At 43.3% G+C, this 27,559-nt stretch overlaps 1 protein-coding gene across 1 annotated transcript in view; it reads left to right on the top strand.

Moving 5' to 3' along the window:
• The window catches only part of LOC122939317 (trimethylguanosine synthase-like), a 51,974-nt gene that overhangs the window by 374 nt on the left and 24,041 nt on the right, over positions 1–27,559 (top strand). The window contains exons 2-8 of the mRNA XM_044295387.1: positions 11,267–11,333; positions 13,258–13,365; positions 15,001–15,062; positions 18,878–19,032; positions 20,547–21,336; positions 21,743–21,862; positions 23,425–23,536. Of these exons, the coding sequence (XP_044151322.1) occupies positions 13,262–13,365; positions 15,001–15,062; positions 18,878–19,032; positions 20,547–21,336; positions 21,743–21,862; positions 23,425–23,536 (1,343 nt within the window). The 5' untranslated portion in view covers positions 11,267–11,333; positions 13,258–13,261. The remainder of the gene's footprint in view (positions 1–11,266; positions 11,334–13,257; positions 13,366–15,000; positions 15,063–18,877; positions 19,033–20,546; positions 21,337–21,742; positions 21,863–23,424; positions 23,537–27,559) is intronic.

Raw genomic sequence — 27,559 nt, 5'->3', positions numbered from 1 at the left:
TATATGTGTGTGTGTATGGACAGTGCATGTTATATGTGTGTGTGTGTGTGTATGGACAGTGCATGTTATGTGTGTGTGTGTATATATATATATATATATATATGTATGTGTGTATGGACAGTACATGTTATATGTGTGTATGGACAGTACATGTATATGTGTGTATGGACAGTACATGTTATATGTGTGTATGGACAGTACATGTTATATGTGTGTATGGACAGTACATGTTATATGTGTGTATGGACAGTACATGTTATATGTGTGTATGGACAGTACATGTTATATGTGTGTATGGACAGTACATGTTATATGTGTGTATGGACAGTACATGATATATGTGTATTTCTATGTAGAGTTGCAGCTCTTATTTACTGCATCATGTAAAGTGTCTGCTTTTGTGCATGCTTATATAAATGTGTCATGACACACACATGTCTATACACATACATACACACAGGTACATGTAGGCATGGTGATCCACTACAGGTTTTGGACATCCACCACTTGCAGCACTTTTTCTTCTTGACACAAATGGCGCCCAAAAGCTGAGATTTGTGGAAAAGGTCATCTTGTCTATGGCTGCAACGTCGTTCACACCAGACAACAGATCCGCATGTCTTCAGATGACCGGCAGATCTTCCCTTTCCATGCTAAGGTGTCATACAGGCGGTCCTATCAGCAGGGGTGGACTCCCAACTTTTGAAAAGAAGGAAGAGGGACACAATTTTGTTCTGCACTAGGCCACACCTCTAACTCCACCCAAAGCATAACTAAACACCTAATCCCACCCAGTCCCCTATATGCCCCGACATAGTAATTATTCCCCGTTTATGCCACCACACAGTAGTTATGCTAGTATTGTGCCCTCTTCTCCCATTCTTAGGCATCGGCGCTGCCTTCCGGTGACGAGCCTGCGAGATCCAGGCCCCTGGATCTCACAGGCAGGAAGCTGTATGAGTAATACACACTGTTATACTCATACAGCCAATGCATTCCAATACAGAAGAATGAATATTGGAATGCATTGTAAAGGGGATTAGACCCCAGAAAGTTGAAGTCCCAAAGTGGGATCAAAAATAAAGTGAAAGAAAGTTAAAAAAATAAAGTCGTCCCCCCCCCCCCCCAATTTTTTTTTAAAGTTTCAAGTAAAAATAAACAAAAACGTCATTTTCCCCAAATAAAAAAAAATGGTAAAAAAATTGTAAAAAAAAGTTCACATATTAGGTATCGCCGCGTCCGTATCGATCGTCTCTATAAAAATATCACATGACCTAACCCCTCAGATGAACACCGTAAAAAATAAAAACTTTGCTAAATAAGCAATTTTTTTTCACCTTACATCGCAAAAAGTACAACAGCAAGCGATCAAAAAGGCGTATGCCCACCAAAATAGTACCAATCTAACCGTCACCTCATCTCGCAAAAAATGAGCCCCTATCTGAGACAATCGCCAAAGAAGTTAAAAAGCTATGGCTCAGAATATGGAGACACTAAAACATAATTTTTTTTGTTTTAACCCCTTAAGGACCAGGCTCATTTTCACCTTAAGGACCAGGCCATTTTTTGCAAATCTGACCAGTGTCACTTTAAGTGCTCATAACTTTAAAACGCTTCGACTTACCCAGGCCGTTCTGAGATTGTTTTTTCGTCACATATTGTACTTCATGACACTGCTAAAATTGGGTCAAAAAAGTTAATTTTTTTGCATAAAAAATACATTTTTTACCAAAAATTTTGAAAAATTAGCAAATTTCAAAGTTTCAGTTTCTCTACTTCTGTAATACATAGTAATACCCCCAAAAATTGTGATGACTTTACATTCCCCATATGTCTACTTCATGTTTGAATTGTTTTGGGAATGATATTTTATTTTTTGGGGATGTTACAATGCTTAGAAGTTTAGAAGCAAAATTTGAAATTTTTGAGAAATCTTCAAAATCCCACTTTTTATGGACCAGTTCAGGTTTGCAGTCATATTGTGAGGCTTAGATAATAGAAACCTCCCAAAAATGACCCCATTCTAGAAACTACACCCCTCAAGGTATTCAAAACTGTTTTTTCAAACTTTATTAACCCTTTAGGTCTTCCACAAGAGTTGATGGCAGATGGAGAAACAATTTTGAAATTTCTATTTTTTGGAAAATTTTCCAATATAATCAATTTTTTCCAGGAGTAAAACAAGGGTTAACTGCCAAACAACACTCAAAATGGGTTGCCCTGATTCTGTAGTTTGCAGAAACACCCCATATGTGGTCGTAAACTACTGTTTGGCCGAACGGTAGCACATAGAAGGAGGGGAACACCATATGGGTTTTGGAAGGCAGATTTTGCAGGACTGGTTTTGTTTATACCATGTCCCATTTGAAGCCCCCTGTTGCACCCCTAGAATAGAAATTTCAAAAAAGTGACTCCATCTAAGAAAGTACACCCCTCAAGGTATTCAAAACTGGGTTTACAAACTTTGTTAACCCTTTAGGTGTTCCACAAGAGTTAATGGCAGATGGAGAAACAATTTTGAAATTTCTATTTTTTGGAAAATTTTCCAATATAATCAATTTTTTCCAGGAGTAAAACAAGGGTTAACTGCCAAACAACACTCAAAATGGGTTGCCCTGATTCTGTAGTTTGCAGAAACACCCCATATGTGGTCGTAAACTACTGTTTGGCCGAACGGTAGCACATAGAAGGAGGGGAACACCATATGGGTTTTGGAAGGCAGATTTTGCAGGACTGGTTTTGTTTATACCATGTCCCATTTGAAGCCCCCTGTTGCACCCCTAGAATAGAAATTTCAAAAAAGTGACTCCATCTAAGAAAGTACACCCCTCAAGGTATTCAAAACTGGGTTTACAAACTTTGTTAACCCTTTAGGTGTTCCACAAGAGTTAATGGCAGATGGAGAAACAATTTAGAAATTTCTATTTTTTGGAAAATTTTCCAATATAATCAATTTTTTCCAGGAGTAAAACAAGGGTTAACTGCCAAACAACACTCAAAATGGGTTGCCCTGAATCTGTAGTTTGCAGAAACACCCCATATGTGGTCGTAAACTACTGTTTGGCCGAACGGTAGCACATAGAAGGAGGGGAACACCATATGGGTTTTGGAAGGCAGATTTTGCAGGACTGGTTTTGTTTATACCATGTCCCATTTGAAGCCCCCTGTTGCACCCCTAGAATAGAAATTTCAAAAAAGTGACTCCATCTAAGAAAGTACACCCCTCAAGGTATTCAAAACTGGGTTTACAAACTTTGTTAACCCTTTAGGTGTTCCACAAGAGTTAATGGCAGATGGAGAAACAATTTTGAAATTTCTATTTTTTGGAAAATTTTCCAATATAATCAATTTTTTCCAGGAGTAAAACAAGGGTTAACTGCCAAACAACACTCAAAATGGGTTGCCCTGATTCTGTAGTTTGCAAAAACACCCCATATGTGGTCGTAAACTACTGTTTGGCCGAACGGTAGCACATAGAAGGAGGGGAACACCATATGGGTTTTGGAAGGCAGATTTTGCAGGACTGGTTTTGTTTATACCATGTCCCATTTGAAGCCCCCTGTTGCACCCCTAGAATAGAAATTTCAAAAAAGTGACTCCATCTAAGAAAGTACACCCCTCAAGGTATTCAAAACTGGGTTTACAAACTTTGTTAACCCTTTAGGTGTTCCACAAGAGTTAATGGCAGATGGAGAAACAATTTTGAAATTTCTATTTTTTGGAAAATTTTCCAATATAATCAATTTTTTCCAGGAGTAAAACAAGGGTTAACTGCCAAACAACACTCAAAATGGGTTGCCCTGATTCTGTAGTTTGCAAAAACACCCCATATGTGGTCGTAAACTACTGTTTGGCCGAACGGTAGCACATAGAAGGAGGGGAACACCATATGGGTTTTGGAAGGCAGATTTTGCAGGACTGGTTTTGTTTATACCATGTCCCATTTGAAGCCCCCTGTTGCACCCCTAGAATAGAAATTTCAAAAAAGTGACTCCATCTAAGAAAGTACACCCCTCAAGGTATTCAAAACTGGGTTTACAAACTTTGTTAACCCTTTAGGTGTTCCACAAGAGTTAATGGCAGATGGAGAAACAATTTAGAAATGTCTATTTTTTGGAAAATTTTCCAATATAATCAATTTTTTCCAGGAGTAAAACAAGGGTTAACTGCCAAACAACACTCAAAATGGGTTGCCCTGATTCTGTAGTTTGCAAAAACACCCCATATGTGGTCGTAAACTACTGTTTGGCTAAACGGCAGGACATAGAAGAAGGGGAACGCCATACGGTTTTTGGAAGGCAGATTTTGCTGGACTGGTTTATTTACACCATGTACCCTTTCAAGCCCCCTGATGCACCCCTAGAGTAGAAACTCCATAAAAGTGACCCCATCTAGGAAACTACGGGATAAGGTGGTTGTTGTTTTGGGACAATTTTTGGGGTAAATTAGATTTTTGGTTGCTCTATATTACTCTTTTTTGAGGCAATGTAACAAAAAAATGTAATACTAAAATTGTTTCTACATTCGCTATTTAGTTTTGTGGAACACCTAAAGGGTTAACATAGTTTGTAAAGTAATTTTTGAATACCTTGAGGGGTGTAGTTTCTTAGATGGGGTCACTTTTTTGGAGTTTCTAGTCTAGGCTACATCAGGGGGGGCTTCTAATGGGACATGGTGTAAAAAAAAAAAACTGTCCATCAAAATCTGCCTTCCAGAAACCGTATGGAGTTCCCTTCGTTCTATGCCCTGCCGTGCGGCTATATAGCCATTTACGACCACATATGGGGTGTTTCTGCAAACTACAGAATTGGGGCAATAAATGTTTAGTTTTGTTTGGCTGTTAACCCTTGCTTTATTACCGGCAAAATGGATTTAAATTTAAATTTTGCCCAAAAATAGGTGTTTTGGCACCGTTTTTATTTTATATTTTTAACACCGTTCATCCGAGGCGTTTGGTAAAAAGTTATTTTTATAGCGACGACTTTTACGCACGCGACGATGCCCAATATGTATGGCTCTCAGACTTTGGAGACACTAAGCAGGCATCCTAAAACTGCGGCCCTCCAGATGTTGTAAAACTACAATTCCCACCATGCCCTGATGATGGCTGTAGGTTGTCTGGGCATGCTGGGAGTTATAGTTTTACAACATCTGGAGGGCCGCAGTTTGAGGATGCCTGCACTAAAACTAATATTTTTTGGGGAAAGAAAAATTGTTTTCGTGTCTCCAAAGTCTGAGAGCCATAGTGTTTTATGTTCTCTAGTGAACTGTTGGGGATTATAAAAATTTAGTACTCCATGGAAGTGTGATACTCCCTGAAGCAATCGATAATGCAGAGGCCCGGATGATCGGGGCACGTGTCACATTGAGTTGTGGTGTCCTTCCGTATCCCCCTCTTGTGACACACTCTGCACTTTTTTTGGGTTTGTCCCTTCTTTCCAGTATGGGGGACCACACCTGGAAAGTGTTGGCCAGGGACGATCCGGGCGCCTCCAGTTCCCGAGGTACTCCGGCCTGCTCTTTCCCGGTCCGAAAAGATCAGGTCTTTGAGGACTGCCTCATAGAATTGGAGGAATGTCCCTGTGCTGCCAGCGCTTCGGGATAGTACAAAAGAGTTGTACATGGCAACCTGCACCATGTAGACCGCAACTTTTTTGTACCATGCCCGGGTTTTGCGCATGGCGTTATATGGCGTGAGGACTTGATCAGAGAGATCAACTCCTCCCATATACCGATTGTAGTCGACGATACAATCGGGCTTGAGGACCGTTGCCGCGGTACCTCGCACAGGGACTGGGGTGGTGCTGTTACCGTGGATTGTGGACAGCATAAGGACATCCCTCTTGTCCTTATACCTGACCAGCAACAGGTTTCCACTGGTAAGTGCACGGGTCTCACCCCTGGGGATAGGTACCTGGAGGGGGTAGGCAGGGAGGCCGCGTTGATTTTTCCGCACGGTCCCACAAGCGAACGTGGATCTGGCGGCAAGGGACCTGAACAAGGGAATGCTGGTATAAAAGTTGTCCACGTACAAGTGGTAACCCTTATCCAGCAGTGGGTACATAAGGTCCCACACGAGTTTCCCGGTAACACCCAGAGTGGGGGGACATTCTGGTGGTTGAATCCGGGAATCTCGCCCCTCGTACACACGAAATTTGTAAGTGTACCCTGAGGTACTCTCACAAATTTTGTATAGCTTCACGCCATACCTCGCCCGCTTTGTGGGAATGTATTGGCGGAAACTGAGTCTCCCCTTGAACGCAACGAGAGACTCATCAACCGCGACCTCCCTTCCAGGTACGTAGGCCTGCTGAAATGTGGCCCCAAAGTGATCGATGACCGGCCGTATCTTGTACAGCCGGTCATAGGCAGGATCACCTCGGGGGGGACATGCTGCATTATCGGAATAATGCAGACATTTCCGGATGGCCTCAAACCGGTGACGTGTCATGACCATACTGTACAGTGGGGTCTGGTATAGGACGTCCCCACTCCAGTATTGCCTGACACTGGGTTTTTGGACTAGACCCATATGCAGCACGAGGCCCCAAAATGTCCTCATCTCGGCTGCACTGACCGGCGTCCAGCCACCGGGTCTAGCCAAAACTGAGCCTGGGTTTTGAGCGACGAACTGTTGGGCGTACAGATTCGTCTGCTCCACCATCAAATTCACCAGTGGGTTACTGAAAAAAAAACTAAAAAAGTCTATTTCAGTAAACCCCACTGTGGGAATCTGGATTCCAGGATTGCCAGCGAAATCCGGAATCTCAGGCTCAAAGTCCACTGGGGGACACCAGCTAAGTTCATCGGCAGGGGGCTCCGGTGAACTTATTTGGTGGGCCGGGAAACCAGTACGAACCCCAGGGCGGCTCGTACTAGGGTGGGCCACAGGATCCCTAGCATGTGTGGCCCCTGGCTCCGCCTGGCGGCGTCTCCGCTGCCTTGGTGGCTCATCGTCATCCGATGATGATGAGGAGGATGCGGATGACAAAAGGAACGTGGGGTCATCCTCATCCTCACTGGGGCTCTCAGAGTCGGAGGCAATCTGGGCATATGCCTCCTCGGCTGAGAACACCCGGCGGGCCATGGGTGTGTGTGTGTGCGTGTGTATGTGCGTGCGTGTAAACCTTTATTCTATGTGCGTGTGTGTGGGGGCACGGGTGTTCACGTACTAAAAAGTCCAGGCAAACAAAATGTGTTAGGAAAAAAAAAAAAAAAAAAAGTTCAAACTTGCTGATCTGCGGTTCAACGCTGATCAGCGGTCGGTGGGGTGGTGGGGCGGGCGATGCGCTAACAGTGGACGGACGCTAAAAAGTGCCGGCCAGTCAGCGCACGCAGAAAAAAAAAAAATGTGGTGGTGGGGGAAGGGTCTGGTGGTGGGGGGAGGGGGTTGGTGGGGGGGGGGGGGGGGGGCTGGTGGTGGGGGGGGGGGCTGGTGGTGGGGGGGATGCGGGGGGGGCAAGTGGCGTGGGGTCTGGGGTCTGAAAGTTGTAAAAAAAAAAAGTTGGAATAAATGTGTTTTTTTTTTTTTTTTTTTTCTAACTTTTCCCTTCTTTCCCTGCCTAACGGTGCCTCTCCCTCACTGACCCTAACCTACCTGGGTGGCGATGGGTGCAGGAGGGTGATGGATGCCGATTTAGGGGGACACAGGAGCTGGTGCTGGACGATGCTGCACGGTCAGGGTGCTGGACAGGAAGAGGAGGGGAGAGAGGAGCGCAGGAAGTTTGAATCTCGCGCCTCTCTCCCCTGCACCAATCAGCACCCTGGACAGCGGCGTTCAGCACCAGGGCCAGCTCCGCCTCTGCAAATCCTCGGACTGCGATTGGTGGTGTAAAATTACGCCACCGATCGCAGTCTTTTTCCGGTTCATCGGGTCACAGGACACCCGAATGGACCGGAAACGCAGAAAACCGCAGGTCTGAATTGACCTGCGGTTTTCTGCGATCGCCGATACGGGGGGGTCCAATGACCCCCCCCTGCGTTGTTACGGGATGCCGGCTGAATGATTTCAGCCGGCGTCCCGTTCCGATTAACCCCTGCGGCGCCGGAATGCAGATTTTAAGTCAGGACGTACCGGTACGTCCTCGGTCCTTAAGGACTCGGGAAATAGGGCGTACCGGTACGTCCTCGGTCCTTAAGGGGTTAAAAAGTTGCTATTGTGTAAAACTTACATAAATAAAAAAAAGTGTGCATATTAGGTATTGCCACGTCGGTATCGACCAGCTCTATAAACACATCACATGACCTAACCCCTCAGATGAACACCATAAAAAATAAAAACTGTGCTAAATAAACCATTTTTTTGTCACCTTACATCACAAAAAGTGTAATAGCAAGCGATCAAAAAGTCATATGCACCCCAAAATAGTGCCACTCATACCATCATCTCATCCCACAAAAAAATGAGACCCTACCTAAGATAATCTCCCCAAAACTGAAAAAACTATGGCTCTCAGAATATGGAGACACTAAAACATGATTTATATATTTTTTTTTATTAAATCATTGTGTAAAACATATATAAAAAAAAAAGTATACATATTAGGTATCTCCGTGTCCGTAATTACTTGCTCTATAAAAATATCACCTGACCTAACCCCTAAGAGGAATACCGTAAAAAAAATATTAAAAAAAACGGTGTGACATTTTTTGTGACACCCTGCCGGTGTGACAAAAAGTGTAATAGCAAGCGATCAAAAAGTAAGGCTACTTTCACACTAGCGTTCGAACGGATCCGATCATAATAATGCAGACGGAGGCCCCATTCAGAACGGATCCGTCTGCATTATATTAGCAAAAAAAAGCTAAGTGTGAAATTAGCCTGAGCGGATCCGTCCAGACTTTTACATTGAAAGTCAATGGGGGACGGATCCGCTTGAAGATTGAGCCATATTGTGGCATCTTCAAACGGATCCGTCCCCATTGACTTACATTGTAAGTCTGGACGGATCTGCACGCCTCCGCACGGCCAGGCGGACACCCGAACGCTGCAAGTAGCGTTCAGGTGTCCGCCTGCTGAGCGGAGTGGAGGCTGAACGCCGCCAGACTGATGCAGTCTGAGCGGATCCGCATCCATTCAGACTGCATCAGGGCTGGACGGAAGCGTTCGGGTCCGCTCGTGAGCCCCTTCAAACGGAGCTCACGAGCGGACAGCCGAACGCTAGTGTGAAACTAGCCTCATACTCACCCCAAAATAGTGCCAATCAAACAGTCATCTCATCCCGCAGAAATCATACCCTACCCAAGATAATCGCCCAAAAACTGAAAAAACTATCTCTCAGACTATGGAAACACTAAAACATGATTTTTTTTGTTTCAAAAATGAAATCATTGTGTAAAACTTACATAAATAAAAAAAATGGATACATATTAGTTATCGCCGTGTCAGTAATAACTTGCTCTATAAAAATATCACATGACCTAACCCCTCAGGTGAATACCGTTAAAAAATAAAAACGGTGTAAAAAAAAAGCAATTTTTTGTCATCTTACATCACAAAAAGTGTAATAGCAAGCGATCAAAAAGTCATACTCACCCCAAAATAGTGCCAAACAGTCATCTCATCCTGCAAAAATTGTACCCTACCCAAGATAATCGCCCAAAAGCTGAAAAAACTATGGCTCTCAGACTATAGTTGTTTCAAAAATGAAATCATTGTGTAAAACTCACATAAATAAAAATAGTATACCGTACATATTGGGTATCGCCGCGTCCGTGACAACCTGGTCTATAAAAATACCTCATGATCTAACCTGTCAGATGAATGTTGTAAATAACAAAAAATAAAAACTGTGCCAAAACAGCTATTTCTTGTTACCATGCCTCACAAGTGCAATATAGAGCAACCAAAAATCATATGTACCCTAAACTAGTACCAACAAAACTGCCACCCTATCCCGTAGTTTCTAAAATGGGGTCACTTTTTTGGCGTTTCTACTCTAGTGGTGCATCAGGGGGGCTTCAAATGGGACATGGTGTCAAAAAACCAGTCCAGCAAAATTGTCCTTCCAAAAACCATATGGCATTCCTTTCCTTCTGCGCCCTACCGTGTGACCGTACAGCGGTTTACGACCATATATGGGGTGTTTCTGTAAACTACAGAATCAGAGCCATAAATATTGAGTTTTGTTTGGCTGTTTGCAACTGGAAAAAAAAATATTAAAATGGAAAATCTGCCAAATAAGTGAAATTTTGAATTTGTATCTCTATTTTCCATTATTTCTTGTGGAACACCTAAAGGGTAAACAAAGTTTGTAAAATCAGTTTTGAATACCCTGAGGGGTGTAGTTTCTAGAATGGGGTCATTTTTGGGTGGTTTCTATTATGTAAGCCTCACAAAGTGACTTCAGACCTGAACTGGTCCTTAAAAAGTGGGTTTTTGAAAATTTCAGAAACATTTCAAGATTTGCTTCTAAACTTCTAAGCCTTGTAACATCCCCAAAAAATTTAATGTCATTCCCAAAATGATCCAAACGTAAAGTAGACATATGAGGAATGTAATAACTATTTTTGTAGGTATTACTATGTATTATAGAAGTAGATAAATTGAAACTTGGAAATTTGCTAATTTTTCCACATTTTTGGCAAATTTTGTATTTTTTTTTATAAATAAAAATTAATTTTTTTTACTCCATTTTACCAGTGTCATGAAGTACAATGTGACGAAAAAACAATCTCAGAATGGCCTGGATAAGTCAAAGTGTTTTAAAGTTATCACCACTTAAAGCGACACTGGTCAGATTTGCAAAAAATTGCCTGTTCCCTTAGGGGTTAAAGGGGTTGTCGCATTTCAGCAAATGGCATTCCAGCAGCAGTGGCCGTGCTTATACACTATAGTAAAAATTGCCTGCTTCTCTTGTGGCCGGGACTGTGGGAGCACTCATAGGCTGGTGTTTTTTTTCTCTAGTGTGCAAGCACGACCACTGCTGCTGGATTGCAGGATGGTCATAACCCCTGGATAGGAGCAGTGTATAATGAGATGGAAAAATGAATCAATATGGACAATCACAATGCATTAGGAAATGCCTTGTATTAACTTCCTCTACAAGATAAAGGCCATTTGCTGAAGTGAGACAACCCATTTAATGTCTTCACGGTTTTTGCAGGTCCAGTGTATCTTTATGAACCCCACAATACATCGACTATAGTTCTGACATTCTCCATTAATATGATGGGTCTTCTGTACCAAATGGTATCTCCAGTACAGTAAATTATTTTTAATGGTTTACAGAGCTGAAATATAATTTTGTTTTATTTCTAACCACAGAAACGTATTTCTAAGAAGAACTCATCGGTCTTATGATTCTCTTCTAGAACTGCACTTCTCCTAGCAGGTGAGAAGACAACCACAGGTCCGGTCTGTGCACATGTGAGTTTCTGTAATATCTGGTTGTTGACACCCTTAAAAAGTGGTGGAATATCACTAGAATACATCACTAGATCACTTTATGATTGGTAGAGGTTAGACCTCTGGAGCCCCCATTGACCCCTGAGAATGAAGGGCCTTCTCTGCTCCCTGGCCGCACCCATGTGTAGGTAGTCTTAGGTGTTCTTCACACATTGGTGGAAATGTATGAAACGTCTATGGCTGCTTCCACACTATGGCCTAGACTTGCTAATGTGCCTGCACCTAAAATTTGTCAAAAAATGGAGCAAAAATTCTTCACCTGTTTTCCCCATAGACTTCAATGGTTTAAATCGGCAACAAATAAAACACAAAAACAAACCAACATCTCTGTAAATAGGTTTCTATGCGGTTTAAATAGTGTTTCGAGGGTTTATGATAAAAAAAAATATTAAATCATGTAGTACATGAAAGTTCCTTCCTATCAAAGCTAGAACCAGCCCTGTATCTCACATGTGTCCAGAGATCTCCAAATGCACTGCTCCAATTGCTCTGCTAGGTTATCTTCAGTCTGGCAGCTCAGGGGTAATGTCCTTTCTGCTGCAGTTCTCTCCCTGTAACTGCCACAGCTTCTAACAGAACATATGGCTGGCGGCAGCTGAAGATTTAAACTGAGCATGTTCGACCAGATCGGCGAGATGGAAATAAAATAAGGAGAAGAACAAACAGCAGGTGGCGCTATACAGAGACATTTTATTGGATAGCTTGCAGGCTATACAAAAAGTTTTCAGATTCAGGGGCTAGTTTGAAAAATCTAGAACATGTTTCATGACACAATCTTTTTTTCTTTTAATTTTTGTTGTGCTCTTTCCTTTTCATACGGTATTATAGACAAGTGGAGCAGCCACGCTACCTGCTCTCTTGCTTTAATAGGACTACTTTCACCCTGTGTTAGCAGTGTCTTTGCCATATGCACCATGAAAATTCCTGGCGCTTTCATCAAATGTATTCGCATGCCTTCATTCAGCCAATGGAGGCTGCAGTTGTGTCCTTTTTGGCCTCCATTGGGCTGGTATATACCGCTATAGCTGTATGGAAAACCCCAGCAGACTGCGGCATTCAGTACAGTGGCATCCTATGGCGGTGTCTATCGGAAAATCCTCCCATGCACAAAGCAAGACTCTCTTTTATTATCAGAATTGCTGCTTCCTTTCAATAGGAACCTGGAGTGTGGTTTTTAATAACTGACTATTGTATTATTATCAGTGTAAAGCCTGCAGTCCACTATCAGAATATTGCCCGCCACATATCACGCCTGTTTCCGGCTAATCCAGGAGACAGCAGAGGACCTGTTAGCGGCTCTGCAGGTTATTGCTGAGTCCCTGCCAGTTTTAGATCAGGAGATTATTGTTTTATGGCTTCTTCCTGAAAGCGTTTCCAAAATACATTAATGCGGATTAACTAAGATAAAAAGTCTGGTGCAGTAAGGCCACGTTCACATCTCCGGCAGAGAACAGCCTTCCAGAGTTCACTGGATTCCACATTGCCGGATTTTACAGATCACCTCTGGATCCCTGTTGACTATGATGGTTTCCGGTGGTGATCCGGCCATTTTCTGCATAAATGCTGAGTTTCAGCCCAACATAAACTGTTGCATGCAACGGTTTTTGTTCTGGCCGACAGCCAGCATTTTTCCCGGATCAGGCAGCTAGATCCTTTTGCTGCAGATGCGAATGCAGCCTAAGATGCACCAAATGTATTAACCGGCTCAGCAGCATGCCGCCTGCAGAATGGCCTGCATTTTCAATGTGACCGATTCCCTTTAACAAAACGGGCAGTATTTGTTTGTGCCGTTTGGTGTAATAACCCAGAAGGCTTTCATAAAGCTTCCTGACTTGTTTGGTTTTCTTCAGGACCATGCTGTGTGTGGAGTGGAATCAGGTGGCAGAAATGTGTCTTTATGTGGATGATCTGAGCGAGGACAGTCGGATTCTGTGTCTCTGCTCCAGAGCTTTTTTCAAGTAAGTGCTAAGCATTTTGTCCTGTGTATTTTGAAGAGGTTTTTGATTGATTGTGACTTCAGTTGTATTCTATGTGGTTATCCTGGGTCGTCAAGGTCCCCATTGACATTAGACTATTGTTCTCCGAACCTGTCGGCAAGCTAATGTGTATGGGGAGCTCCTGACTCTGCCCCTGGAGAGAATCACACATTTATTTCAATGCACAGTCCTTTTTTTCTTGCCTGCTACCAGGCACCTTCCTCTCCCCATTAGAAACACATACACGCTAGGCCAAGCCTGCATGGGGAAGTCAGGAGAGAGAACCGTCCTCCGAACAACTATTGAAGGTGTATGTGCACCTTATAGACCAAGTGTGGTGAAGAAGTGGTCATATGGTACGGTTATGTAAGCCTTCACCCACCCACTCTATATCATGTACACTGCTGTTACCAAATCGAAGAAATTCATCCTGGTATGTTTTTACATCCGTATACACCAGACTTTTAAAATGCTACCCCTTTAAATGTCAAAGTTTTTCCTTCTATTCTTAGCTCATAACCGTTTAAACGGGATGTGTCATCAGAAATGATCTGTTTAAATCACGTTTTTATGTTAAAAATAACACATTCAAAAATTCTTAAAAAATATGTTTATTTTCCGTGTCACTGTCTATATTTAAACAAAAAACATAAAATCCTGCACATTGAACCCTTAGCATAATAATAGACGCCGCTTCTTTATTTGCACAGATCACTTGACAGAATTAGAATGACAGCACCTATATATGGATAACACAGGATTCACTGTTCCCAATAGGTGATATCACAGCTTATCTGCTCCCCCCTGATCTCTGCACAGGTCACCAAACATGTCTAGAAAACTCTCCCATAGAAGTCAGTGAGGTCCCCTCCTGACCATTGCATCTATGGCCATTGATAGCTGCTGGAAAGCATATGTCTAAATGCTGTTAAAGGGGTTTATTAGGAATTTATAATGATGACCTATCCTCAGGATAGGTCATCATTATAACATTGGCGGGGTTTAAAATCTGGGCATCCTCACTGACCAGCTGTTTCCTCGCTCACCAGTGCTCTGGTGAGGTTCCCTGCAGCTTTCCAAGCACAGTGCTGTACATTATGTAGTGGCAGTGTTTGGTATTGCAACCATTGACTTGAACAGGGCTGAGCTGCAACTTGGCCATGTGACCGATGTACAGTGATGTCACATGGCCCAGGCAGAGGCCACGACACTCACAAAGCCCTCTAAAAGCTGGTAAATTCTCAGAATAACGCCTTTAAGAACAGCTCAAGCAAGATGGCCACCCCCATAAACATCTTCAGGAAATAGAATTAAAAAAATCTGCAATTGAAAAATAGAAACATTAGAAAAAAGGGATATGTGTCACTATCTGGTTTTAACTGGCAGAAAAAGTTTCGGTGACACATTCCCTTTAAGAGTCAATTGTTTTCTTGTACTGAAGAGTGGTTTTAGCTGGGAGGCTGGCCTGTCTGCATCCTTGTGCTTAGCAGCATATGTCAATCTAATTATACAGGCATTGTAACTGTGGGATGTATGATTTCACGTGTTATCTAAGCCTCCTGTCATCACTGGATGTGCTCTTATCCTCCCTCATATACTATTGCTTTTTTCTTCTAGTGATCGCTACCTGTACCATTTAGGATTGAGGGGAATTGACAGCAATAAGAAGATTCTCAGAGGTATTGTTTGCACATCAGCCTTTATTGAATTGTCCTGTAAGTTTCAGAAAAAAGATGCTTTAGTATCTTTAGCAAAACCAAATCATTCCCTGCGTTCCTGTCTGTCGGAGGATGCTGTTTCAATATTTAAAGGGTTGTTCTACAATGCACCTTTATCATCCATCCACAGGATAAGTGATAAATGTCTGATTACTGAAGACAACACCAATGGGACTCCCAACAATTGGGGGTAGGGGGGCTTCCGTTTCTTCCCTTTGCACAACCACAGTAAAGAGGAGGTTAACCTAGCTTAGCTACTCAAATTAATGTCTTTAGGACTGACGGAGCCATTTACTGCACTCCATTCAAACTCCTCTTCGATTTGGGCATGCAGTGCCAGGGAGATGCAGCCGGCATAGACCGTGTTTCCCAGGTCGATCATGGTCGTGTGAATCAGGTCAAATAGTAGAGTTTATTATTATGAAGACATGCTGCTGCTTCCACAGAGGGGTCTCAGGAGACACCACAATGGACAAAAATATATACCGTATTTTTCGCCGTATAAGACGCACTTTTTCTTCCCCCAAAATGGGGGGAAAATGCCCCTGCGTGTTATACGGCGAATGCAGTCAGTTTTACATCGCTGGCAGCGATGTAAAGCGAGCGGGGACTCGGGGAGGGACTGGGAGGAGGAGCTGGGGCCGGCAATAGCGGCGGGGCGGTGCAGTCACTGTACTATAGCCCCGCCCCGCCGCTCCAGTATACTAATATAATATGTCATATTCAATTAATGGTTATTAAATATGCCCCTTTATGCCTAATAGTACCTTAAATCCTAAGCGCATCCGTACAATGCAGGGCGGGCGGCAGCGTAACTCCCTGATGTCACGTGCCTGCGCCGCCTACTTTAAGAATGAAGCAGGCGGCGCAGGCAAGTGACGTCAGTGAGTGACGAGCCGGCTGCCCGGCCTGCCGGCATTGTACTGAAGCGCTTAGGATTTAAGGTACTATTAGAAATAAAGAGGCATATTTAATAACTATTAATTGAATAAGACATATTATATTAGTATACTGGAGCGGCGGGGGATCTGTGGATGGCACAGTTATGGGCTGGGAGGGTCTGTGGATGACACATGTATAACAGTGCCATCCACAGATCCCCCCCCCCCCTGTAACAGTGCCAGCCACAGATCCCCCCATAACAGTGCAAGCCACAGATCCCCCCATAACAGTGCAAGCCACAGATCCCCCCATAACAGTGTCCGTCATCTACAGTTCCCCCCATAACAGTGTCCGTCATCCACAGATCCCCCCATAACAGTGTCCGTCATCCACAGATCCCCACATAACAGTGTCCGTCATCCCCAGATCCCCCCATAACAGTGTCCGTCATCCACAGATCCCCCCATAACAGTGTCCGTCATCCACAGATCCCCCCATAACAGTGTCCGTCATCCACAGATCCCCCCATAACAGTGTCCGTCATCCACAGATCCCCAGTAATAGTGCCATCCACAGACCACCTAGTTCCAAACCCACCAAACCCACAGCACACCTTTTGGTTAAAAATATTTTTTTTCTTATTTTCCTCCCCAAAAACCTAGGTCCGTCTAATACGGTAGGTATTGACCTTGGAATGGCAAGAGGTGTAAATTTATTTTTCCCATCGCCTATATAACACTTGCAATTCCTCAGCACATTCCATAGATTGTCGCCGTTCATGCTACTTAAACAGCAGTCTCACTTGAGCTGACCATTAGTTCAGGCACTTTTGCTGTTATGTGCAGGGACCTTTACTGTATACAGTGCTCATAGTTAGAGGGGTTCTCCTCATTGTAACTCATGATCTATCCTCTGGATCTCTGGGGATTCCGGCATGTTGTGGGTCATGTGGCCTAGGCGCTAGTGCTGCGCTGTGCATAGGCCACGATACCGATGGTCATGACGTCAGTTGGCTAGGGCCTTCTCAAACGGCTAATCTGTGGGGGTCCAGGGTGTCATCAGTTGCAAAAAGTCTGATAAATTACATAATACACACACCATCGGACTGTTGGTATTGTGAAAAACTGTATGCCAGCCAGGTGTCTTAAATGTGCGAAATAACTAATATTTTTTTTTTTTACCCTATTCACTTGTTAAAGGGAATGTGTCATCCGAAAAAATAACCTATTATTTAAGGCTACTTTCACACTTGCGTTAAACTTTTCCGATATTGAGTTCCGCCCTAGTGGCTCAATACCAGAAAAAAAATAATCAGTTTTATCCTAATGCATTCTGAATGGAGAGCAATCCATTCAGGATGTCTTCAGTTCAGTCGCTGTACGGTTTTTGTACTGAGAAAATACAGCAGCATGCTGTTGCTTCCACAGAGGGGTCTCAGGAGACACCACAATGGACAAAAATATATAGGTATTGACCTTGGAATGGCAAGAGGTGTAAATTTATTTTTCCCATCGCCTATATAACACTTGCACTTCCCACCGCTTATCTTCTCCGTCCAAAATTCCAGAACACTTATTATCTATTGAAATGCATTAATACCGGATCCGGCCCCAAGTGTTGCAGAAAAAACTGATGCGGTTTTGCGGTCTGCGCATGTGCAGACCTTTAAAAATGTGAAAAAGATAAATACTGGATCCATTTTTCCGGATGACAACCGGAGAGACGGATCCGGTATTGCAATGCATTTGTGAGACCGATCCGGATCCGTCTACAAAGGGTATCCGTTTGCATACAGATTGCCAGATCCGGCAGACAGTTCCGGCAACAGAACTGCCTGCTGGAATCCAACGACGCAAGTGTGAAAGTACCCTCAATCATAGTTTTATGTTGAACACAATAGAGACATTTTGGTGATGTTATTTTTAGTTTTCCTTGTCAATATCTGTATTAACAAGGCTACAATCCTGCAGTTTTCACACTGGTCCATAAGCCTAAGGCTCCATTCACACGTCCGCAACGTATTTTGCGGAGCCACGGATCCGCAAAACACGGAAAGCGGCAATGTGCGTTCCGCATTTTGCGGACCGCACATTGCCGGCCCTAATAGAATATGCCTGTTCTTGTCCGCAATTGCAGACAAGAATAGGACATGTTCTATTTTTTTGCGGAACGGAAGTACGGACCCAGAAGTGCGGATCCGCAATTCTGTGCCGGGCAGCACAGTGGGCTGCCCTATAGGAATGAATGGGTCCGCAATTCCGTTCTGCAAAATGCGGAATGAAATTGCGGACGTGTGAATGGAGCCTAAGGCGTTGGTCTGTACAGATCACTTTACTGCAGTTATCTGCAGTTATCTGCTTATCATTACAGGCAGGATAGATAGATAGATAGATAGATAGATACATATCTATTATATCACAGGATCCAGCAGTCACAATAGGTGATATCACCCCTTATCTTCTCCCTCCTGACCTCTGCATTGATCCATTGTGTCTGGTCCCCAGTGGCTGCTGTAAAGCGTAAGTCTAAATGCTGTTAAGAACAGCTCGGACAAGATGGTCGTCCCATAGTTATCTTCAGGAAATAGAATAGAAAGTTCTGTAATCAGAAAATTAAACCAGATTAGAGAAAATAATATGTGCCACTCTCTGGTTTCAGATGGCAGAAAACAAATTTGGTAAAAGATTCCCTTTTAAGATCCTCACAAACTTTTGGAAAATGCTGTAGATATTTTAAGAAACACCTTGACCAATATGTAATGGATCTTCTGCAGATCTAACCTTTTGCAATGCAGAGGATAATACCAGCTACACCTTCATTATATATAAATTGATGACAAAGTCATAACTAGACCTGTGTGTTTCAGTCAGTGTAAAGTTGTGTTTTTCCTGCAGATTATGAGGAAGAGGATGATCAGGAAGAGCTGGAGATGTCCAATGTCTCTGACCAACCTGTGGAGGAAGGAGAACTAGACTCGGAGTCTGAGCTAATGCTGCGGATGGGTCTCCCGATACAGTTTGGTGGGTCATCATTTGAGAAGAACTTTGTGGTAAGGCTTGGCTGGTTCTGTTTGTTACAGTGCATTTATCCGGGTCACATCTGTTTGTATAAGAACCACCAGTTTTCATAAGGCCAAAATGGCGATGGAAGTGGTCTTCAAAGGGGTTGTCTGAGACTATTCAAAATGTCAGATAACCCTACAATTGTTTAAAATAAAAAATACTGCTGGCTCTTAGGTAATCCTGCCATAAATATACCAATCAGTAAAAGGGAACCTGTCATGCTGAACATGGCGTCTGATCTGCAGGCTTCATGTTATGGAGGAGGAGCTGAGTGGACTGTTATGTAGATCTGTGGAAAAAGATTCAGTATAACTTGTATTTCATTCTTCATGATGACAGGTTCTCTTTAAATAAATGTATTAGATACATAGGGAGAGAAAACTAAAACTTTACATATCGCCCATTCCTACATTGTTTTTCTCTCCCAGTGTACATAAAAATGCTGAGAAAAATGACGTTGTAAAGGGATTTTGCAGTGCTTTATATAGATGACTTATCCTCAGGATAGATCATCAATATCTGATCAGCGGGGCTCCAGCACCCCTGCCAATCAGCTGTTTGACTGTCTGGTCATTACACTACGTGGCGGCGTAGTGTAATTACAAGTATTTGCTCCATTCTCACCATGAGAATACAATCTAAGCTACAGGCAGCATGTGATAGAACAGGAGAAGCTGAGCGGACTGTTTAATGGGACTGTTTTCAATGTTTTAGTTTTATGGGAAAAGATTCAGTATAACTTGTAATTTGTTCATCTAAATTCCTGCTTTGGGCTTTGAAGTCAATGAGACGGTCCTATCCATGATGACAGCTATCTCTGTATACACCGTCATAGAGGGAAGGCTGCCGATCACTGATAAGACCACCTCCTGGACTTCAAATCCCAGAATGAGCAGGAATTTAGGTGAATAAATTACAAGTTACACAGAATTTCTTCCCATAAAACTATATATCGATCTGCTCTATAACATGGTGCCTGCAGCTGTAGCACCATGTTCAACATGACAGGTTCCTTTCAGTACATGCAGCCTGTTTAGTGGGGCATTGAATCTCTGGAGGTCAGTCGCAGTCACAGCAGCTTGCGGATTGCAACACACCTCTATTCACTTTCCTTAAGGATGTGTTTACACGACCGTATCCATTTTGCAGTCCGCAAATCACGTCCGTGTGCATCCCGCACTTTTCGTGGGCCCCATAAAAAAATGCTTATTGTCCGCAAAAGGAACAAGAATAGGACATGTTCTATGATTTGCGGCTTGGCCACATGGATGTCTGCATTTTTTTCTTGTGGCCCCATAGAAATGAATCGATCCGGATGCGATCTGAAAAAAATGTGGAACGGACACGAACCAAAAAATATTGTTGTGTGCATGCACCCTAATCGCAATACAGGCAGAACTAAACTGCGACCTTTGGCTATGTGACTCGTGTAGACCCTAGCCTAAATCTTGTGCATTGTGTAGATATAACTTACTATTGATATTGTGTGGATTGTTTTCAGCCACTGGAAACTTGTGTGAAGGAAGATAAAATCCATAAGAAAAAGAAGAAAAAGACAAAATGCTCCAAATACATAAATGAAAGCATAAAAGAAGCTATGGAGGATATTAGTGAGGTCTGCAAAGACGAAGGTGGTTCTCCTAGCATTGAGCAGCCTGACATTGAAGAAAGTCCTGCTGGAGGTACCAGTGAGGATGTGGCTGATCTGGAACCGCTCTCCGCACGGCCAAGCTCGCAGGAGAGCTGGGAACGTTACTGGAACCAGTATGGACAGGGATTGCTATGGCAGGCTTGGATTAAAAAGCATGAAGATCTGGCAGTAACAAGTGACGATTGCGAACCTGAGCCATGGAATTGCTCTGCAACCAAGGAAGAATGGGCTGAGCATTATAATGAATTGTACTGGCAGTATTCTGAGCAGTTTCAGTACTGGGCACAACAGGGGTGGACTTTTGATGAACCTAGTGATTGTGAAGGTAAAGACACACAAGTGGCACCAGCTGCAGCTAATGTTCGGCACACAAACCATAGTCTGCACATACCTCCTTCTTCTACAGAAAGTATTGATTGTCTCAGTGACTGCGTACATGGACTGAAGATCATAAATCTTGATATAAAGGAAATGGAGAGAGACAGTAAACCTTTAAGTGTTATTTATGAGAGTCATCCGATGCAGGACCCAGAGAGCCTGGGAGCTCAATGCCCTTGTGATCCAGACCAGAGTGAGCCCAGGGAGGTTGGCTCTGCCAAGAGGGAAGCATCGTCTGGACGCACTGATACAAGCCAGCCAGGTCTGTAAAATTAGCACCTATTGATTTTTACTAATAGCTAATTTATTGCTGATATAAAGCAGGAAATGGCCTTAGCTGAGTTTTCATTAAAGCAATTTATAAATGGGAGGAAAGCTCCTTGTGATTAACTACTGGCCGATTTCTATTCCTCCTCTTCCACAGTCTTGCGATTTGTTTGAGCGCACACTTTCACGGATTATGATTTCTACACATTTTATTAATCGTTATCAGAATTTTTATTGTAGTATAAAAGCGGAACAGCAGCCAAATTTATTTTTGCTTGCCCCCCTTTCAGATATCCCCAGTGCCCCACAATTAGTTACTGGTTTAACTTGCTCTATGACCATTCTTTCCGTAGATTTCTGTACTTGACCATGCTGCGACACCTCTGCCTGCTGTTTTCTAGAATTCGTGTTTGGCTCTGTTCACACCTACTTTGGAAGCTCCTTTGGTTTTGACAGGAAGAACAGTGCTGTTACACATCAGCGGGGTCCAGCGGTCGCCACTGGTGTCCATTGTGCAACAGGTCTGACAATGATGCAGAAGTGAACAGAGCCTTAATTGTCAAGCACTGTGTGATGTGAAAGGCGGTGACAGGGACGCTGAATATATAAAACTGAAAGCCACTGGGGCAGACTCCAGACAGACACTGGACTTAAAGGGGTTCTGCAGTTTTTTGATGATCTATCCTCTGGATCCTCTGGCTAGATCATCAGCATCTGATCAGCGGGGGTCCAACCCCTCGCCGATCAGCTGTTTGCAAAGGCAGAGGCGCTGGCAGTAGTGCCGCGGCCTTATCGCTGTTTACCGCAGGCCTAGTAACGTCATGACTAGTATCACTGGCCTGGGCGGAGCTAAGCTTCATTCAGATGAACCCCGCTGATTAGATGCTGGTGATCTATCCAGAGGATAGATCATCAGTTTAAAAAAACTGCAGAACCCCTTTAATATAAAGTCTTTCAGCGCACAATGCACAGATATTCGGTACCAGCTATGAGCTGTCTTAACGTGAACTATAGTTTATACCAGATGGTGGCATAAATTATAGTAACTATTACCAGCTGTGGCAGGCCACGCCCACTCCCGCTGACCCCCGTTCACTTTTCTTGACATAATTTGAGACATTTTTATGTCACAAAACTGAAACATAACATAAAAAGCTTAATAAATGTGCCCACTGTATGCTCCTAATGCGATGACCAGTCGAATTATTGCATTGAGAAATGATCTAATATGTGGCTTTAAAAGGACCCCTCTCGTGACATGTCTGTTTTACTAAATCTAAGAAAAGCAAAGGCATTTTTTTTTTGTATTTACTAAAACATACATGTTCTCTTTAATTTCTGGTAGTTATGTGTGTGTAAAATCGCTTGAAGGGGTTTCCAGGATCGGATCCTTTTTTAATTAGACTTTCTAGCATGTGATACCTAAGGAAAGAAGCCTACTCCCCTGCTCCCCACCATTCCCTTGTGGTGCCCTGAATCCATCTGATGAGCTTCTGGTTCTGACTGTGTACGGACAGGGCTACGTGCGCCACTGAGGCCAGTCATTGGCTGCAGCAGAATATGTGACTCCATCCGTACTCACCCGGAAGTAAGTAAATGGGATATTGCTTAACTGAGCCGAGGTGTCGAACCGGGGCAGCCGGAAGCAGGTGGGCATGACTCTTTGCTACCACACACTATGGGACCTTATTAAAAAGGGACTCCATAAAGGAATACTCCTTTAAGGATTGGGGATTGTCAACACACTGTGCTTCCTCCAGCACTCACCAGTAGATTAGTCCCTGTATAAATATTCATAACCTTTTACAAAGTGCATTGAAATTTAGCGGTTTCCACCAGAGGCCTGCATAGAAAACTAGAAAGGTACTAGATGGGTCTGGTCTCTGATGGTGGACATTGAGGGTGCTGTGTGCCAGGAGCCTGAGCCCAGGTTTAGATTGGTCTTCACATGGACAGGACTTTCCAGCAGGTTTCATGTGTCTTCATATCCTCATGCTAGATATTATGGTTGAGTGGACAATGATTGCAATTACTTTATAAGAACTTATTACCATTATTATCACTTGTTTTATTTTTTCTCAAGTTTCAGAAGTGCCAAAGAATACTTCGCCTGGTGGACAGATGCCAGCTAATGGACAAGATGATGATGATGAGGATGATCCTCCAGAGTGCAAACAGGCTAAAATCAAGCGGAGGTAAGGTGGACCTTTTTTAACCCTTTAGTTTTTTTTCTCCAATGACCTTGTACCTAGTTTCCGAAGTGAAATGGAGCCTGGCGGCATGAAGTAGATAGAGTATAGTATTGTAGACAGTGTAGATTGAGAGTATGGCTAACATCTGCCACTGATTCAGAAGTGGAAAATGGGTGTTTTCTGCAGCTAAGTCCACATTCAAAACTCCACTAACACTTTACCCAATTACTTTAAAAGGGATGTTAATACTGATCACCTGTTTAAGAAGGCATCGGCATTCCTGTGAGTGCTGCTGCCTTCTCCCTGTTCATCAAGCACAGCGTTGTATGGGACTGAGCTGCGCCCGTGCCATGTGACCGATGAATGTGCCGTCGCTGGCCTAGGAAAAGCTGATCGGCAGGGGTCCCCGGTATCAGAGCCCCACTGATCAGATACAGATGACTTACCCAGAGGATAGCTCATCAGTATTTAAGTCTCAGAAAACCCCTTCAATGTAAAAAAAAAAAAAAAAAATGTTTTTTACACAATGTAAAAATTGTAGTAGCTGATTTAAAAAGCTCCTGTAAGGGCTCATGCACACAGTGTGCTGTCTGCATCTTTTGCAGCCCCATTGAAGTGAAGTGAAAAGATCAACAGTCATGTGCATGAGCTCTAAAATTGCCACAAAAAATGACCTGTTTTCAGCTACTCCTCTGCTACAGATTTCTCTGCTGTGTACAGCCGGTCCCTGAGCAAAATCGATCGGTGACTGGGGAAGGATGGCTGCTCTGCATGGCAGGCAGCCATCTTTACGGGCACAGGGAGGTTTTTCTGCCCCCCTGCAGCCCCAATCGCTGCCATTGGCTGGTTTCTGCAGACTGGCCAATCGCAGCTCCGGGTGGTTTTTTAAACCATGTCTCACCTGTCTCCCCCAAGGTCAGGCAGGGGACATCGGTGTTTGGCATCCCCTGCCAGCGCTGCGATTGGCTGGAACAACGCTCCAGCCAATGGCAGCGCTATAGCAGCACAGGAAGAGGCTGAACCATTCTAGCTGGTGACTGCCTGCTGAGAGGAAAATAACAACAACATCTGGAATTGCTGCACTGATAATTATATATTTTTTTCATTTGCAGCTGTTCCAGATCCCTAAACCACCCTCCTTCCCTGTCCCTTTCCCCCTCTGCCCTAGCCGCCCCCCCCCATCTTTTTTTTTTTTTTTTTTTTTTACAGATGCCATTTGGTACGTGTGTTTTTTTTTTTTGTTGTTTTTTTTTTTCCAGCTCTGCACCAGTGTTTCTGCATTCGAGCTGTGACCGCCAAGTGCTGTTAAGTGCATAAGTGCACTTTTTTTTTCACATTTGTGTTGATTTATTATTTTTTTGCCAATTTTTCTTTTTTTTTTTTCAAAAATAAGAAATTGTAGTTAAGGCTTTATATAAATATATACAGAGCTCTATATGTATATATATATTTTTGGTTTTATTTATATATATATATATATATATATATATACACTCACCTAAAGAATTATTAGGAACACCTGTTCTATTTCTCATTAATGTGATTATCTAGTCAACCAATCACATGGCAGTTGCTTCAATGCATTTAGGGTTGTGGTCCTGGTCAAGACAATCTCCTGAACTCCAAACTGAATGTCAGAATGGGAAAGAAAGGTGGGGTACAACAGCAGAAGACCCCACCGGGTACCACTCATGTCCACTACAAATAGGAAAAAGAGGCTACAATTTGCACAAGCTCACCAAAATTGGACTGTTGAAGACTGGAAAAATGTTGCCTGGTCTGATGAGTCTCGATTTCTGTTGAGACATTCAAATGGTAGAGTCGGAATTTGGCGCAAACAGAATGAGAACATGTATCCATCATGCCTTGTTACCACTGTGCAGGCTGCTGGTGTAATGGTGTGGGGGATGTTTTCTGGGCACACTTTAGGCCCCTTAGTGCCAATTGGCCATTGTTTAAATGCCACGGGCTACCTGAGCATTGTTTCTGACCATGTCCATCCCTTCATGACCACCCATGTACCCATCCTCTGATGGCTACTTCCAGCAGGATAATGCACCATGTCACAAAGCTTGAATCATTTCAAATTGGTTTCTTGAACATGACAATGAGTTCACTGTAATAAAATGGCCCCACAGTCACCAGATCTCAACCCAATAGAGCATCTTTGGGATGTGGTGGAACGGGAGCTTCGTGCCCTGGATGTGCATCCCTCAAATCTCCATCAACTGCTAGATGCTATCCTATCAATATGGGCCAACATTTCTAAAGAATGCTATCAGCACCTTGCTGAATCAATGCCACGTAGAATTAAGGCAGTTCTGAAGGCAAAAGGGGGTCCAACACCGTATTAGTATGGTGTTCCTAATAATTCTTTAGGTGAGTGTATATTGTGCCGTGGAGTTTCTTTCTTTATATTTGGTTGGTGGATTGCATCTACAGCCGCTGGCACTCCTACACTGCCCAGTGTTATATTTTTTATATAGATATAAGTTAAAGAGGACATTTCACCGATTATGACAATGTGAACTAAGTATACAGACATGGAGAGCGGCGCCCGGGGATCTCACTGCACTTACTATTATCCCTGGGCGCCGCTCCGTTCTCCTGCTATGCCCGCCGGTATCTTCGCTCACTAAGTTTATAGTAGGCAGAGATTTCAGTCACTAGGTTATAGTAGGCGGAGTCTGCCCTTGTTCTGCTGTAGCGCTGGCCAATCGCATTGCAGAGCTCACAGCCTAGGAGAAAATAACCTCCCAGGCTGTGAGCTCTGCGCTGCGATTGGCTATTGCTACAGCAAAACAAGGGCAGACTCCGCCTACCATAACTTAGTGACTGAAATCTCTGCCTACTATAAACTTAGTGAGCGGAAATACCGGAGGGCATAGCAGGAGAACGGAGCGGCACCCAGGGATAATAGTAGGTGCAGTGAGATCTCCGGGTGCCGCTCTCCATGTCTGTATACTTAGTTCACATTGTCATAATCGGTGAAAGGTCCTCTAATTTTTAGCCAGTGTTCACTTTTTTAAAACTGTAGTGAATGTTTGTTTATACTAAAGTTTTTGCACGCACGATCTGTGTGCGTGCTGCAGAGCACCGATCAGTAGTGTGCTCATTTACATCTGCACAATTTAGATTTTTTTGTGTGTGAAAAAAGACCTGCCGTTAGTGGTAGTTAGTTATGTATGTGTGTGTGTGTATATATATATATATGTGTGTGTGTGTAGAAATGGACAGCACATCCAGTAGAAAAATATATAAAAAAATTGTATTCAGCAACAGTGGCACAAGAGGCGACGTTTCGGCTCAAAATCCTGAGCCTTTCTCAACCATGCTTGAGAAAGGCTCAGGATTTTGAGCCGAAACGTCGCCTCTTGTGCCACTGTGGCTGAATAAAATTTTTGAATATATTTTTCTACTGGATGTGCTGGCCATTTCTACATACATACGTTGGGTAAGCAGTGATAATATATATATATATATATATATATATATATTTCAGTTAGTGTCAGTTTAGAATTTTGCACGAACGCACCATCTGTAGTGTTCATTATTACTGTGTCTGCTCAGTTTGCACTGCAAGTTGTTGTTTTTTTTTGTGCAGAAAATCCTCTTTTTTTTTAATAGAAAATCCATTTTTTTTCTCCTAAATTTAATTTCAAATTTATTATAAGCCCCTTCACGGGTGAAAACACAACATACACACCCATCACAGTAAATAAAGGTTTACACATTTCACACGTCACACCCCAATAAATAAAAAAATGGCCCTGTCCATCCCAACGAGTATACTCGGCTGAAGAGGCATACGCCATGCTTGCCTCCGAAACTGAGTCTGCCAGTGAGGGAGAAGAGGATGCCACTTTCCTCTAATCATCATCCGCTGATGAGGGACCTTTTAGAAGGTGCCCCAGGGTAGCAGCGGAGGCAGCCCCCCAGAGTGAGCCCATATGGACCCCCCACCCTCTGACGATTATCGGCCCCAAATTCCTGACTTTGTGGGCAACTCAGGAATTCAGATAGATA

The sequence above is a fragment of the Bufo gargarizans genome, chromosome 5 (assembly GCF_014858855.1).
Source record: "Bufo gargarizans isolate SCDJY-AF-19 chromosome 5, ASM1485885v1, whole genome shotgun sequence".
Taxonomy (NCBI): domain Eukaryota; kingdom Metazoa; phylum Chordata; class Amphibia; order Anura; family Bufonidae; genus Bufo; species Bufo gargarizans.
This window is presented reverse-complemented; position numbering and strand designations above follow the sequence as displayed.